At 38.9% G+C, this 15,544-nt stretch overlaps 1 protein-coding gene across 3 annotated transcripts in view; it reads left to right on the forward strand.

Annotated features, from left to right (window-relative positions):
- Positions 1 to 254: 254 nt before the first annotated feature.
- The window catches only part of SLC34A2 (solute carrier family 34 member 2), a 231,225-nt gene continuing 215,935 nt past the window's right edge, over positions 255 to 15,544 (forward strand). For all 3 annotated transcript variants that reach the window (XM_056802482.1, XM_007496639.3, XM_007496638.3), the window contains exon 1: positions 255 to 455. Coding sequence is in view for 1 of the 3 variants with exons in the window: in XM_007496638.3 (XP_007496700.1) it covers positions 444 to 455 (12 nt within the window). In the remaining 2 variants the exon portion in view is untranslated. The remainder of the gene's footprint in view (positions 456 to 15,544) is intronic.

Genomic DNA, 15,544 nt, shown 5'->3' on the forward strand with positions numbered 1-15,544 from the left:
ATATATATATATATGTATATATATATATATATATAATGCATATACGATAATAAAATCATAGTCCCACCTCCATTAGAGACTCCCCCACTCCCCTCTTTCCCTCTAAGAATTCCTTGGGGAGACATGGTAGATGCCGGGGCATTTGTAAAGATAGCAATGGTGACTTTTTGCCATATTTTGTATCCAATCACAGTGTACAGAATTCTAGAGCTAGAAGAATAGCCTTAGGGATCATCTAGTCCAAGTTCAGCATCATAGTAGCCTGATAAGGGAGGACAGAACTTACTTGGGATTCACTCCCTCTCCATGAGAGACAAGAAGCAAAGCTGAGCTGGAAGCCCCGCTCACTCTTTCTAAGCTTCGCACTTCTTCAGTATCCAGGATCTTGGGGCAGCACCAAACAGCAAGAGTGATTTGGGAAGCTTTGTTGGCTCCTTTTGGCGATGGATGAAAAGGTGAGCTGGTCCCTCTCTTTTGTTTGTTTGTTTGATCCAGTACTATGTGATTTTCTCAGGAAAAATATCTTGTTTTGAAAACCTCCTCTCCCAAGGCAGATCTATATCTAGTTAGAGAGTTGCCTGGGGTTCTGAGGGGTTAAGTGAATTGCCCCAAATCATAAAGCCTATATATTTTGGTGGTGGGACTTGAGTTCCAGGTTGTTGTTTTTAATTTAATTTAATTTTACTGTAATGCCAGTTATCAATCCATGATTGCACTGCCACCTCCCTATAATGAACTTTAGGACCAGGATGGAAGGGCTATACAGCTTTCCCTGGTCTGGAGGGAACTATACATTTCTTTGTGGGTAGGTTTTCCTGGAGAATTCTCTTGAGACAACTATTGACACTCCCAGGTACTCATGTGTTGAGGGTCTTTGAGCCCTTTATCAGCAAGGGTTTTCCTAGAGAACATTTACCATGCATGGATATCAAAGGCAAGTTTGAAAGGGTGACCAAGTTTCTCCTGGAACTGGTCTTACCTTGGACACCATGGAGAGGCAAATAGAGATCATATACTCACTTCAGTCCTCAACTCTCCAAAGACCATTTTCTTTTCCAGCTTGTTTTCCAGATGAGGAAACAGAAGCAAACAGGATCAAGTGGCTTGTCTAGAGTCACACAGCTAGTTAAGTGTCGGAGGCCATAGGAGTCTTCCTGACTTCAGGCTTGGCACTCTACCACCTCGCTGCCCAGGGAAGCCATAGGAGAGTAGATTAACATCCACTCATCCATTGGAAGAACAAAAGCAGAGTTGATTTGATCGCGGTTCCAGAATTGAAAGGACTATAAACATTGTCAAGACTACTGCTATAACTCTAAAGGATCACCCTAGTGCAAACATCAATAATAGGGAAATAGATTTTGATCCATGACACATGAAAAACCCAGAGGAATTGTGCATAGGCTATGGGAGAGAAGTGGAGGGTAGAGGAGGAAAAGAACATGAATCTTGTAGCCATGGAAAAGTATTCTAAATTAACTAATTAAATAAAAATTTCCAAAAATCTAAAGAAGGAAAGAAAGAAAGGAAAGATGGAAGGAAGGAAGACAGAAAGAAAGAGAGAGAGAGAGAGAGAGAGAGAGAAAGAAAGAGATAGAAAGAAAGAAAGAAAGAGAGAAAGAAAGGAGGAAAGGAGGAAAGAAAGAAAGGAGGAAAAGAGGAAAAGAAGAAAGAAAGGAGAAAAGGAAGAAAGAAAGAAAAAGAAAGAAAGGAGGAAAGAAAGGAGGAAAGGAGGAAAGGAAGAAAGAAAGGAGAAAAGGAAGAAAGAAAGAAAAAGGAAGAAAGGAGGAAAGAAAGAAAGGAGGAAAGGAGGAAAGGAAGAAAGAAAGGAGAAAAGGAAGAAAGAAAGAAAAAGAAAGAAAGAAAGAAAGAAAGAAAGAAAGAAAGAAAGAAAGAAAGAAAGAAAGAAAGAAAGAAAGAAAGAAAGAAAGAAAGGAAGGAAGGAAGGAAGGAAGGAAGGAAGGAAGGAAAAAAGGAAGGAAGAAAAAAAGAAAGAGAGAAAGAAAGAAAGGAAGGAAGGAAGGAAAAAAGAAAGGAAGGAAGGAAGGAAGGAAGGAAGGAAGGAAGGAAGGAAGGAAGGAAGGAAGGAAGGAAGGAAGGAAGAAAAAAAGAAAGCGAGAGAGAGAGAAAGAGAGTGAGAAAGAAAGAAAGAGAGAGAGAGAGAAAGAAAGAAAGAAAGAAAGAAAGAAAGAAAGAAAGAAAGAAAGAAAGAAAGAAAGAAAGAAAGAAAGAAAGAGAGAGAGAGAGATAGAGAGAGAGGGAGGAAGGGGGGGGAGGGAGGGAGGAAGAAAGACTGCTGCTTGCTGCTATAAAGAAGATGAACTGGGGGGAGAGAGTGAAATGAAACTTGGCTGAGCTCCCCAATCAGAACAGCAGGATGCCAAAATCAGATGTTCTAGAGACAAACAGGTTAAAAACTCTTGGGTAGGGTCCCTATACGTGTAGTGCAATGGCTGAGAAGATGGTCTCAGAGTGGGGAAAATGGAGAAGAATATAGAGAAAAGTATGAAATAGAGGTCAGACACAGAAAAAGTGAGAGCTGGGAGAGTGAAATCTGTCACTAAATGAACTTCAATCCCACTCTCTCTCTCTCTCTGTTACCACTTCAAACAGTGGCTTTTCTATCACAGAGGATGCTGATTCTTGATCCTAGAAGTGTGAAAGTGCCCTTTTGAGAACACAGGTGAAGGGAAACTTTGGTTTATTAAAGGACTATTTCTAAATTTAAGTATATATGTATAGATAACATATAAACTACCATATATTAATATATGTACAAATATAAGCGCAGTCTATGTGTATATAGATACAGAAATCTCTGGACTCAGGTAGAATAGATCTCTATACATATAGGTATATACACATATCGAGATACAGATAGATAGATCTTTATGTCTATAGTTTGTGAGTGGGACGGTATAGACAGATGATTGACACTTTCTTCCCCACCCCACGCCGGTCACAAAATAGAACTTGCACCCAAGAACCTTTCACTTCAGTGGTTTCCCACTTCACCAGGTCCTGGCAAGCAACTACTATCTTGTCATTGTCTACACTAGCCGAATAGGCAATGGAGACACCAAGCATGCAATACCTTGCCTATGCTCACCTCCAATCAGTGGCAAAATTTGGAGTGTCTCCTGAATTATTTACTAGCTCATTGCACTGCCTGTGATGAGGATATTGAATGGGTCTTTCTTTCATGACTACATTCTTAAATCTGAGCAAGAGTGAGCAATGGTATTAGAAAAGTAGTGTGGAGGGCAGCTGGGTAGCTCAATGGATGGAGAGCCAGGCCTAAAAATGGGAAATCTTGGGTTCAAACCTGGCCTCAGACACTTCCCAGCTGTGTGACCCTGGGCAAGTCACTTGACCCTCATTGCCTAGTCCTTACCACTCTTCTGCCTTGGAACCAATAAATAGTACTGATTCTAAGACGAAAGGTAAGGTTTTTTTTTTTTTTTTTAAAGTAGTATGGAGAGAGTTTAGCTTGGTGTAATGGGGATCTGGATTCAAATTCTGCCTCTAAAGCATACATGAACGGGTCCCTTAACATTGCTTTCTTTATCTGTAAAATGGAATAATATCTCTAGTACCTGCCTTTCAGTGTTCTAAGATGGTGTATGTGTAAAGCTTTGCAAAATGTCAATAGTTATCATGTAACACTGGTTATCTCTGTCATCACTCCCTTTTTCCCTGGCTTTGTGCAGTAACAGGGCCTTGAAGCCGAGGCAACATCTTCATAACGTTACTAAGTCCCCTTGAAGTTAAGGATTTTCTATTTTTTAAATTGTATTTTTAAAGGGGGGAGGGGAGGGAGGAATAGAAAATGATTTTTGTAACCAAGGAATAATGTTCAAAATTGACCAAATTAATTAAAAAAAATAAATAAAAATTTCGAGTTCTAAAAAAAAAATTGTATTTTTAAGGGAGGAAATGGGTGACTTAGTGAGGGTTGGGGTGGGAAGGTAGAAAGGAGAGTAGGGAAAGCCTTCTGATGAAGGAAAATGAGGATTTTTTTTCCCCTATCTCTTACCACAAAGTGCAGCTGACCCCTCCTTAATGCTCATTATAGTATCAATTCTTGGAATCCTTGGCGGAGGAGATTGCTTTTTGCACCCTTGTGCAATTCTTGAAACTTCAGAATTGGTTTCTGCTTTGAGCAATAGCCAGAGGCCTCTCTGGAAGGTTTCCCCCGTACTCCGATAAATGAGGAGCCACGTAGGATACCAGTGTCCTCAGAACAAAGTGTTTCAGGCATTCCCAGCAGAGCCGGATCAAACATTACCAGGAAGTCCTTCGTACTTCAAGTGTTTGCCCTCCCTGCCCTGGCGCTCTTCTCAGGAGCATGCTTGTATGTCTCCTGAAGATCTATTCACTTGGAAAAGGCGAGGGAGCCGGTGTTTGTGTTGGTCATGTTTTAATACTTGACCCAGCACTGGGGTACGGACGGAAACGTCTTTAGAATTCTTTAGAAGGGATCATGTCAACAGTCCTTAAAAGGAATCGCCAATCAGTGGGAACCATTTTTAGGGAAATGGAAGAGAGAACCAGACTCCATAAAGTGTCGGTGGTGAGAGGAATACATCCCTGAGTAAAGCAAGATTTTAAGAGGTTACACCTTTCAGTAAGTGGAATGCTTAGGTAACCCTTTAGAGTGTGGAAGGGAACATCTAGTCTACCTCTCTGACTCAACAGTTAAAGGAAATTAAGGTCCAGGAAGTTGAAATAACTTTTCTGAGATTACTCAGTGTCCAGTGAGTGGCACAGCCAGTACCAAAACCCATAGGGAAGAAGTCACTAGGAGAGTAGAAGGGTCTTTCAGGGAAAAAAATAGAGCAAACTGAAAGGTTCCAGTTATTACTCTCTCTATAAAAGCAGCCTGGGATCAAGGCACTAACCAAGGCATGGCTTTCTACTGAAGCAGATTTGGAGCCTGGTACAGTATTCCTAATAAACAAATGTCAGATACCTCTGCTTGAGAGTGTTCTCACAAGTCCATGTGCCTTGTACCTTGGCAGACCTCTGGAGCAATGCCGAGGTCAGGGTCCAGCCTCACTTGCAACTCCAGGGTTCCTGACAGGTGGCAAATGATCAGTCAAAATAAATAACAAATGGAAGACAGCTTAATCATTATGCCCATGGGACTGCTTTGTATCTGACAGCTGCTCTGCCATTCCCAGGCTTGGTTTTTCTTTTTATACCCATTTTCTTGGCATGCAGATTGCATTACCTAATACACATATTCAAAGAGAGATAATTGGAAAAGTGATACATTAACTTTTAACAAATCACTTGGTTAACATTCTATATTTTTGTATTGTGATTACAGACAGAATACAAGATAAATGATTTTGTCACAGGTGGCTTACTAGGGAGTTTCTGAGTTACTGATTTGTATAATTGAGTCACTGAGGCATATTGAAGCTTAGTGTACCTGTACTGTACCTGTATGTATTGTATTGGCCTCTGTGATTGATTCGTGTGCTGGCTTCATGAGAAAGTTTTGGGCTTGGCCTGTAGCTGCGGTTTTTCTGGGAATTATGTACCTAAGTAAAAGTTAACCTATGATAGTCTTTTTGAAATTGGGTTAAAGGGTCTGATCTTTTGGTGGTGTTTTGGAGAATTAGGGCATAGGTGTTCTGCTCTTGCATTATTTCTTTTGAGACTAGGGGGAATAATAATCATGTCAATTCATAGGTAATGGGCATTGATGAAAGAGGTCATGTAAAGGGGATAGAGTGGGCAGTCACATCTCACCAAGGACCACTCTGTGGTCTCCCCAGCTACCACATGTGACTCCGTCAAGGCGTTGTGGTCTGATGGCCCCCAGCAGGGCAATCTGTATGTTTTCATGGGAGAGGCAGATGATTTTATAGCATTCTTGCTTTTTGCCATTAACCCATTCCACATTTTTTCTCCTTTTTCTCCTCCCCCCCTTCACTATGGTATAATTCAGTGAGGTTACAATGGGAAGGTAGTCTTGGGTTCTAGGGTGGTTGCTAACATTTGTGGAATCCTAGGTCAGGGATCCCCAAACTTTTTACACAGGGGGCCAGTTCACTGTCCCTCAGACCATTGGAGGGCCGGACTACAAAAAAAACTATGAACAAATCTGCATACCGCTGTCTGGGATAGCGGAGACTGCAGCGCTGGCTGTGATGGGCCTTTTACACTTTGCACAGGCTCATCACTGCCACCCCTATACCGGGCAGCAGTATACATAGTGTGGAATTCCCTGCCCCAGATCTCCACTCACCATGATGACATCTTCCATTGTGCAGCCACATAATCCTTTGTGCAACACCTTGTTCTCATTCAGTTACTCTCAGAACAAGGCACCACGCAAAGGATTATGTCACTGGAAGTAGTACTGTACGTGAGAGACGCTGCACTTTGCAGCACCACCACATACAGTACTCCACTCACTGACCACCAATTAAAGAGGTGCCCCTTCCGGAAGTGCGCCAGATACATGGCCTCAGGGGGCCGCATGTGGCCCGAGGGCTGTAGTTTGGGGACCCTTACCCTAGGTGTTAGCATGCCAGGCAGGAACTGTTATAAGTAATAGAATTGTAACTCTTCAGAAAAAGTTGTAAGAGGATCTATGAAAGGGGAATCTTCATCTCACATAGTGAATACTGCTCTAAGTAAGAGTAGATAAAGTGGTGGAGTAAAAGACTCTGGAATTCTGTATCTCCCTGTAGACCCAGTTCATAGATCCTCTTATAACTTTTGCTGAAGAGTTACATCATATTGCTATCAGTCGGGCTTAAGCGAGGAGAGATATTCCTAGTTTATCACTGTTTAGTCTGGCCTGGGCTAAGCTCATTTTTTTTTTATTTAACCCTGACCTTCTGTCTTGGAATCAATACTGTGTATTGGCGTGGTAAGGGCTAGGCAATGAGGGTTGAGTGACTTGCCCAGGGTCACACAGCTGGGAAGTGTTTGAGGTCAGATTTGAACCCAGGATCTCTCATCTCCAGTCCTGGCTCTCACTGAGCCATCCAGCTGCACCCCCCTCCCCCAGCTCATTTTTGAATGTCATGCTTTTCTCTTTTTTAAAGGAGCTGATTGTCCCTCTAGGATGTTTTTGGCCATTGTGTCATCTCCAAAGTAAAAACTGATTTAAACATCTATGGGGAGAATGGCACTACTAGTTTTTCCCCTTTAATGAGATTCATTCAATTCTTCTTGCTGCAAGCCAGAGACAGAGAAGGAGAAAGAGGAACTGATGAACAGCTTAATTGTGCACTGGTCAGAGACAGCTGGTGGAAAACCAGGGGCCTTGTTGACTTCTTCCTACCCAGCAGCACATTCCTGGTGCGAAACTGAATGTTTCTTAGGAAATGGTGCCTTGATGTCTTAGCAATTCACCCGGCCCAGTCTGTGGCCCCCACCAATTGGGATGAAACTGCCTTTGGCTTGTTTCCTGGTTCAACTTTTTAATTAAATGAGTGAGGAGATGCTGGCTTTAAAAGTCTGCACAATATGTACAGACACCCTGTGTGTATATCTATAGTGAGGTGTCAGATCCTGAAACTTCTGTTTGCTGTGAATCATGTCAACAAATTAGTGTATGCATGGAACTGGCAGTGCGTCTAGGGGATATGAAGAACAGGAGATGTTTATCTGATATTCTGAGGTCAGTTCCCAGGCCTTTAGGTGCATGACCCCGCAGATGGCTAGAAAGGATCCCAAAAGGGTTGAAATGTCTTTGGAGGGGTCAGCATTTCAACAGGCAGTTTTTCCACAGAGGGACCAGCTTTTGGATTTTTAGTTCTTGAATAAAATGTTCAGGAACTGTGAGAATGGGGACATGCTCTCCAACAACCCCTCTCCTGAGTAAATAAAACTCCCCCAGCGGTCTGAGTTCTATAAAGTTTAAGTGACTTACCTAAAGTCACCAGTTAATAAGTATCAGAAGCAGGATTTTAACTCAGACCTGACTCTGACTCTATTCCCTTTGCTAGGTTGTCTCTGTTTCTAATAGCTCCACCTAGCTGTCCGGCATGAATGTTAGTGGCATGGGACCCAGGGTTTTCCTCTGGACACCTCAAACTCCAGAGGTGTCTAGGTCAAAGAGGATATCAGTATTATTGTTGTTATCCATATCCTAGCCAGGCAAAGAAGGAAACTGTAATGGAGAAGTCAAATGACTGTCTTGGTTTGTTCTCTGCTTGGGAGGGCTTAGGAGAGGACATGTCTGTAGATGATTCCATCAATCAGTAAACAAACATTTATTAAACATCCACTGTGTGCCAGGCGCTCTGCCAAGCACTTTGCAAATATGATCTCTTTTTTTCTTCTTCACAATAGTCCTGGGAGGTAGTTGCTACTAGTATTTCCATTTTACAATGGATGACACAGGCAAAGAGAGTGATTTTCCCAGCAAGCATTTGAGGCTGAACTGAAACTCAGGACTTCCTGATTACAAGTTCAGGGCTCTATCAAGCGTTCCCCCTAGGCAAATGTGCAGGATGGGCTAAAGAGATCTAGTCTCCACAACCCCAAGCTGTTCCCCCTCCTGGGCTTGGTTGGAGCTGTTTTCTCTTCTAGATTGTTGGGACTTCCTGAGTTCCAAACTTGCTTACCGTAGAAAAGTCCAGAGGGCAGGATTGAGACTTTAGCTAATCCCTACATGCTTCTGATGGCTCCTCATTTAATTGTATTCATGTCTGGAAACAGTCTACTCCTTCATAACTTGATTTACTCATCTCTTTTTGCTCCACGCTATTTCATTGATCTCATCAGTAGTAGATTCAATTGGTGTCTTTATACAGATGAAAGAAGAAAGGAAATAAACTTATTTAAGTACCTGCTTTGTGCCAGACACTGCAAGGTCTAAGCACTTGGCAAATATTACTTGCTTTGATCTTCCCAACAACCCTGAGAGGTAGGTGTTACTTACTGTGACCCCATTTTACAGATGAGGAAACTGAGACAGAGACTTGCCCAGGATCACACAGTAAGTATCTGAAGTCACATTGTAACTCAGATCTTCCAAAATAAACATCACCTTCAAGAATTTTACATTCTACTGGATGACTACAACATGAATAGTTTCCCCTTGGTTTTGTCAAAGAGATTAGATAATTGGAAATGGATACCTGCCTGTTGGCAAGAGCAGAAGTCATCCAATATTTCTAGCTTCAACCTGACTGGGAACAACCCTGTAGTAACTACTTCTCTTTCTCTCCTCTTCACATTAGAGAAGGCATCATTTGGCAAAAAGACATAGGTATGTATTAAACCATTTATTTTGACTTTAGCAAGCTTTGCAAAATGGTATGCATACGGGAACTGGAACAACCTCCAGGAATTGATGCAGAACAAAAGGAACACAACCAGGAGAAATTGTACACAGAGACTGATACACTGCAGTACAATTGAATGTAATGGAATTCTCCATTAGTGGCAATGCAATGACTCAGGACAATTCTGAGGGACTTATGAGAAAGAACACTATCCATATCCAGAGAAAAAACTGTGGGAGCAGAAACACAGAAGAGAAACAACTTCTTGATCACATGGGTCGAAGGGATATGGCTAGGGATGTAGACTCTAAATGAACATCCTAGTGGAAACAACAACATGGAAGTAGGTTCTGATCAAGAACACAAGTAATACCCAATGAAATTGCATGTTGGCTGAGGGAAGAGTGGGGGGAAGGAAATAATGTGATTCTTGTAACCAAGGAATAATGTTCTAAATTGACTAAATAAATTAAAATTTAAAAACAGCATGCATAGATTACTTCATCTGATCCTCATCCCTACCTTCTGAAATAGACCTGATAGTTATTATTATTCCCATTTTTGCTGATGAGGCATCAGAGCCTCAGAGGGTTTAAATGACTTGGTCAAGGATATACTACATTAGCAAGATCAGAGGGAGTATTTCAATCCAGGTTTCTTCTGATTTTTAAGTCAAGCTTCTTTTACTATGGCCCGAGACAGTATGACAATGGGAAGTTCTAGTCTAGAAGTCAGGGAACTTGGATCCATTCACTTTATCTTCAGTTTCCTCAATTTCGGATTCAGTTTCATTATCTATACAATGAGGGGGTTGGATTATATCAGGGGTTTTAAAACTTTGCATCATGTGTTTTTTGGTCAGTCTAATAAAACTAATGAACTTTTCAGAAAAATGTTTTAAGATTCATAAAATAAAATGTGTAGGATTACAAAGGAAACCAATTATATTGAAATAACTGTTGTCAAAATATTAAAAAAAAAAACAACAAAAACACAAGTCCCTAAACCCCAGCTTAAGAACCTCGGGATTAGATAATTTCTATGAGTTCTGGCTCATTTTATCATTAGCTATGTGATTCTGTCTGGGCTATCTGAATAAATCATTTTGTTTTCCTAAGTTCAGATTCTGTTGAACTCAAAAGAGTTGAGCTAAATAATTTCTAAGATTGCTTACAGCAATATGGTTCTCTGCAAATACATTATAGCAATACTTAATACTTCTGTAATACCTACACCATGGAACTCCCTTCTGACATCAAGGACATAGGTAACCCTAGGGAAATTCTTCAGCTAAAATTGAACCCCTCCAGATAATCTGGTCGTTTTATCTGAGATTTTTTTCCACTTTCAAACCTGGTATATAGTTATTAGCTCCTCTTATAAGCACATGGGCTCACAAAGCTCAAAATATAAATAAGCTTATCTAATAGTTGAAGGAAATAAACAAAATTCTTATCAAAACTTGTTAGAAATATTATCTCTCATGGAACAAGCCTCTTTTCTATAGGCTATAACTTTACCTACATTCAGAACTTGATGGGCAGTGTCAATACATTTTTTAAAACATTTTAAAATTGGTAATATCTTATTGGAGGAACTATATATATCTATATATATATCTTTCAGGGTTTTTTATTTAGAATATTTTTCCATAGTTCCATGATTCATGATTTTTCCCTCTCCTCTTTCCTCCCACCTTCTGGAGCTGACAAGCAATTCCACTGGGTTATACATATATCATTGTTCAAAACCTATTTCCATGTTATTTATATATATTTGCAATATATACCCTTTAACCCTTTAACCCTTTAACATCAAAACTCTAGTCATATCCCCATCAAACAATGTGATTGATCATATGCTTTTCTTCTGCATTTCTGATCCGACAGTTCTTTCTTTGGATGTGGATAGCATTCTTTCTCCTAAATTCCTCTGGATTGGCCTGGGTCATTGCATTGCTGCCAGTAGAAAAGTCTATTATGTTCTATTGTGCCATAGTATATCAGTCTCTGTGTACAAGGTTCTTGTGGTTCTGCTCCTTTTGTTCTGCACCAATTCCTAGAGATCTTTCCAGTTCACATGTGTGATATGAAAATCACTTTAAAAGACTGATATATATTAATTTAAGGTCACCAAGGAATTCAGCTATGTAATTCCTAAATGAAAACTCAAGTCAGCAGTCAACCTTTTATGGAGTTTTTAATTACTAACAGGAGGAAGAAAGGTATGTGAGAGAGAGAGAGAGAGAGAGAGAGAGAAATAGAGAGAGAGAGAGAGAGAGAGAGAGAGAAAGGGGAGAGAGGGGAATAGGGCTTAAATACCCCCTCTGCTTAGGCTGGGCTAAAGGCCCAAGGCCTTGGATAGTGGAGGCAAAGAAATGAGAGCAGTCCCTATCACTCACGTGACCAAAATGGAGAAACAGTCTCAGGGCCTCCCGTCCAAGCACCCAGGCTCCAAACACCTCCTTTCCTCCACACAGGAAGTCCCCAGACTCCTCAGCTGTCCTCTACCTCACTTCCTGTGTCTCCCCTGTGCCAATGGTGGCTCTAGCTTAACCCAGGACCGTCCAGAGGTCTGTCCCCTTTGCACATGTCTGTTGAAGGCCACATTCTCAAATAATTAAATCTTGAGCTTTGCTGCAGCCCTTCCTAAATCCTGTTACCCTGAGTAGGGTGGAGATTGTAGTTTCCAAGACCTGATTCTGTCATTCCAAGTATCTCCATTGTTATTGATCAGGAAATAGCCAAATCCCATCCTCTGAAGAATGGTTTGAACAGGGTTGAGTAGTTTTGAAATTCACACATGGAATTCTTCCAGTTCATTATTCTTTCAAGCCCAATAGTATTCTATCACCATCAGATACCACAATTTGTTCAGCCATTCCCCAATGGAGGGAAACCTCTTCATTTTCCATTTTTTTTTTTGCCACCACAAAGAGTGTAGCTAAAATATTTTTCCTTATTATCTCTTTGGGGTACAAACCCAGCAAGGGCATGGCTGGACCAAAGGCTGGATTAATTCACAACTCCACTATTAGTGTTCCAATTTTGCCACAACCCCTCCAACATTTATTACTTTCCTTTGCTGTCATATTAGCCAATCTGCTAGATGTGAGGGGGCACCTCAGAGTTGTTTTTATTTGCATTTCTCTGATTATAAGAGATTTAGAACATTTTTTTCATGTGCTTATTGATAGTTTTTATTTCTTTATCTGAAAACTTCCTATTCATGTCCCTTGACTATTTGTCAATTGGGGAATGGCTTGATTTTTTTATTTGAGAAATTAGACTTTGTCAGAGGTTTTTGTTATGAAAAAATTCCCCCAATTTGTTGCTTCCCTTCTAATTTTGCTTGCGTTGTTTTGCTTATACAGAAACTTTAAAATTTAATATAATAAAAATTATTCATCTTGATACTTTGCAATGTTCTCTCTCTCTTGCTTGGTCTTAAATTCCTTCCTTTCCCATAGATCTGACAAGTATACTATTCCATGTTCACCCTAATTTACTTATAATTTCCCTCTTTCTATTTAAGTTATTTATCCATTTTGAATTTATCTTGATATAGGGTATGAGATGTTGATCTAAACAAAAACCTAATCTCTCCCATACTGTTTTCCAATTTTCCAAGTAGTTTTTGTCAAATAGTGAGTTCTTATCCCAAAAGTTGGTATCTTTGGGTTTATCATACACTATCTTGCTGAGGTCATTTACCCCAATTCTATTCCACTGATCCACTCTTCTATCTCTTAGCCAGTACCATATTGTTTTGAATATCACTGTATTAAACTATAGTTTGAAATCTGGTAACAGTAGGCCTCCATCCTTCATTAGTTCCCTTGTTATTCTTGATATCTTGTTCTTCCAAATGAACTTTGTAATAATTTTTTCTAATTCAGCAAAAAAGTTTTTGGGTAGTTTGATAGGTATGACATTGAATGAGTAAATTAATTTAGGTAGGATTGTCATTTAGCTCATCTTACCCATAAGTAATGAATGTTTTTTTTTTTTAATAAACCCTTACCTTCTGTCTTGGAGTCAATACTGTGTATTGGCTCCAAGGCAGAAGAATGGTAAGGGCTAGGCAATGGGGGTCAAGTGACTTGCCCAGGGTCACCCAGCTGGGAAGTGTCTGAGGCCATATTTGAACCTAGGACCTCCCATCTCTAGGCCTGGCTCTCAATTCACTGAGCTACCCAGCTGCCCCCAAGTAATGAATTTTTTCTAATTATTTAGATCTATTTTTATTTATATGAAATGTGTTTTGTAGTTATGTTCATATAATTCCTCAATTTGTCTTGGCAAGTAGATTCCCAGGTATTTTATCTTGACTAGAGTGATTTTAAATGGAGTTTTTCTTTCTAACTCTTGTTACTGGGTTTTGTTAGAAATATATAGAAATGATGATGATTTTTGTGAGTTTACTTTGTACCCTGCAACTTTGCTAAAGTTATTCTTTATACTAGCTTTTTAGTTGATTTTCTCAGATTCTCTAAGTGTACCATCATGTCATTTGCAAAGAGTGATAGTTTAGTTTTCTCATTGTCTACTCTGATCCCTTCAATTTATTTTTCTTCTCTAATTACTATTGCTAGCATTTCTGGTACAATATTAAATAGTACTAGTGATAATAGGCATCCCTGCTTCACTCCTGATCTTACTGGGAATGCTTTTAACTCATCCCCATTGCAGGTAATACTTGCTGATGATTTAAAATAAATACTGCTTATTATTTTGAGGAAAATCCCTTTTATTCCTATATTTTCTACTATTTTCAATAGGAATGGGTATTGTATTTTGTCAGACTTTTTCTGCATCTATTGAGATAATCACATAATTTCTGTTAGTTTGGTTGCTGATATGGTCAATTATGCAGATGATTTTCCTAATATTGAACCAGCCTTGCATTCCTGGTATAAGTCCCACCTGGTCGTAGTGAATAATCCAGTGATAAATTACTGTAGTCTTTAGGCTAGTATTTTATTTATTTAATATTTTTGCATCTATGTTCATTAAGGATATTGGTCCATAGTTTTCTTTCTCTGTTTTTGGTCTTCCTGGCTTGGCAATCAGTACCATACTTGTATTATAAAAAGAATATGATAAGACTCCTTCTTTACCTATTTTGTCAAATAGTTTGTAGATTATTGGGATTAATTGATCTTTAAATGTTTGACAGAATTCACCTGTGAATCTGTCTGACCCTGGTTATTTTTTCTTAGGGAAGTCCTTGATGGCTTGTTCAATTTCTTTTTCTGAGATGGGATTATTTAAGTATTCTATTTTCTCTTCACTTAATCTAGGCAGTTTATATTTTTATAAATATTCATCCATTTCACCTAGATTGCCATATTTTTTGTCATATAATTGGGTGAAATAGTTCTTAATGATTGCCTTAATTTCTCTGCATTAGAGGTGAGATCACCTTTTTCATTCATGATACTGTTAATTTGATTCTCTTCTTTCTTTTTTAAATTAGATTACAAATTACTTATCCATTTTATGTTTTTTTTCTTTCTTCAAAATACGAGTTATTAGTCTTGTTTATTAATTTAATAGTTCTTTTATTTTTAATTTTATTAGTTTCTCCTGTAATCTTTAAGATTTCCAATTTGGTCTTTACCTGAGGGTTTTTAATTTGTGCTTTTTCTAGTTTTTTTAGTTGAGTGTCCAATTTCTTAACCTCCTCTTTTTCTTTTTTGTTAATATAAGTAGTCAGGGATATAGATTTTCCTCTGAGTACTGCTTTGGCTGTGTCCCATAAGTTTTGATATGTTATTTATTCATTGTTGTTCTCTTCAGTGAAATCAGTAATTGTTTTTTGTGATTTGTTCTTTAACCCACTGATTTTGGAGAATAGGATTATTTAATTTTGAATTAATTTTTGATTTGCCTCTCAATGTATCTTTGCTAATTATAATTTTTTTATTACATTATGATCTGAAAATGTTACATTTATTATTATTTCTGATTTTCTGCATTTGTTCGTAATGGTTTTATGTCCTAGTACATGGTCAATCTTTGTAAATGTACCATGTGCTACTGAAAAGAAGGTATATATTTTTTCCCCTATTCACTTTTCTCCATATATCTATTAAGTCTAATTTTTCTAAAAATTCAGTCATATCTCTTATTTCTTTTTTGTTTATTTTTTTGGTTTGATTTATCTAGATCTGATAGAGGAAGGTTCGGGTCTCCCACTAGTATAATCTTACTATTTATTTCTTCCTTAAGCTCCAATAGTTTCTCCTTTAAAAATCTGGATACTACACCATTTGGTGCATACAT

Source organism: Monodelphis domestica, chromosome 6 (genome assembly GCF_027887165.1).
Source record: "Monodelphis domestica isolate mMonDom1 chromosome 6, mMonDom1.pri, whole genome shotgun sequence".
Lineage (NCBI taxonomy): Eukaryota > Metazoa > Chordata > Mammalia > Didelphimorphia > Didelphidae > Monodelphis > Monodelphis domestica.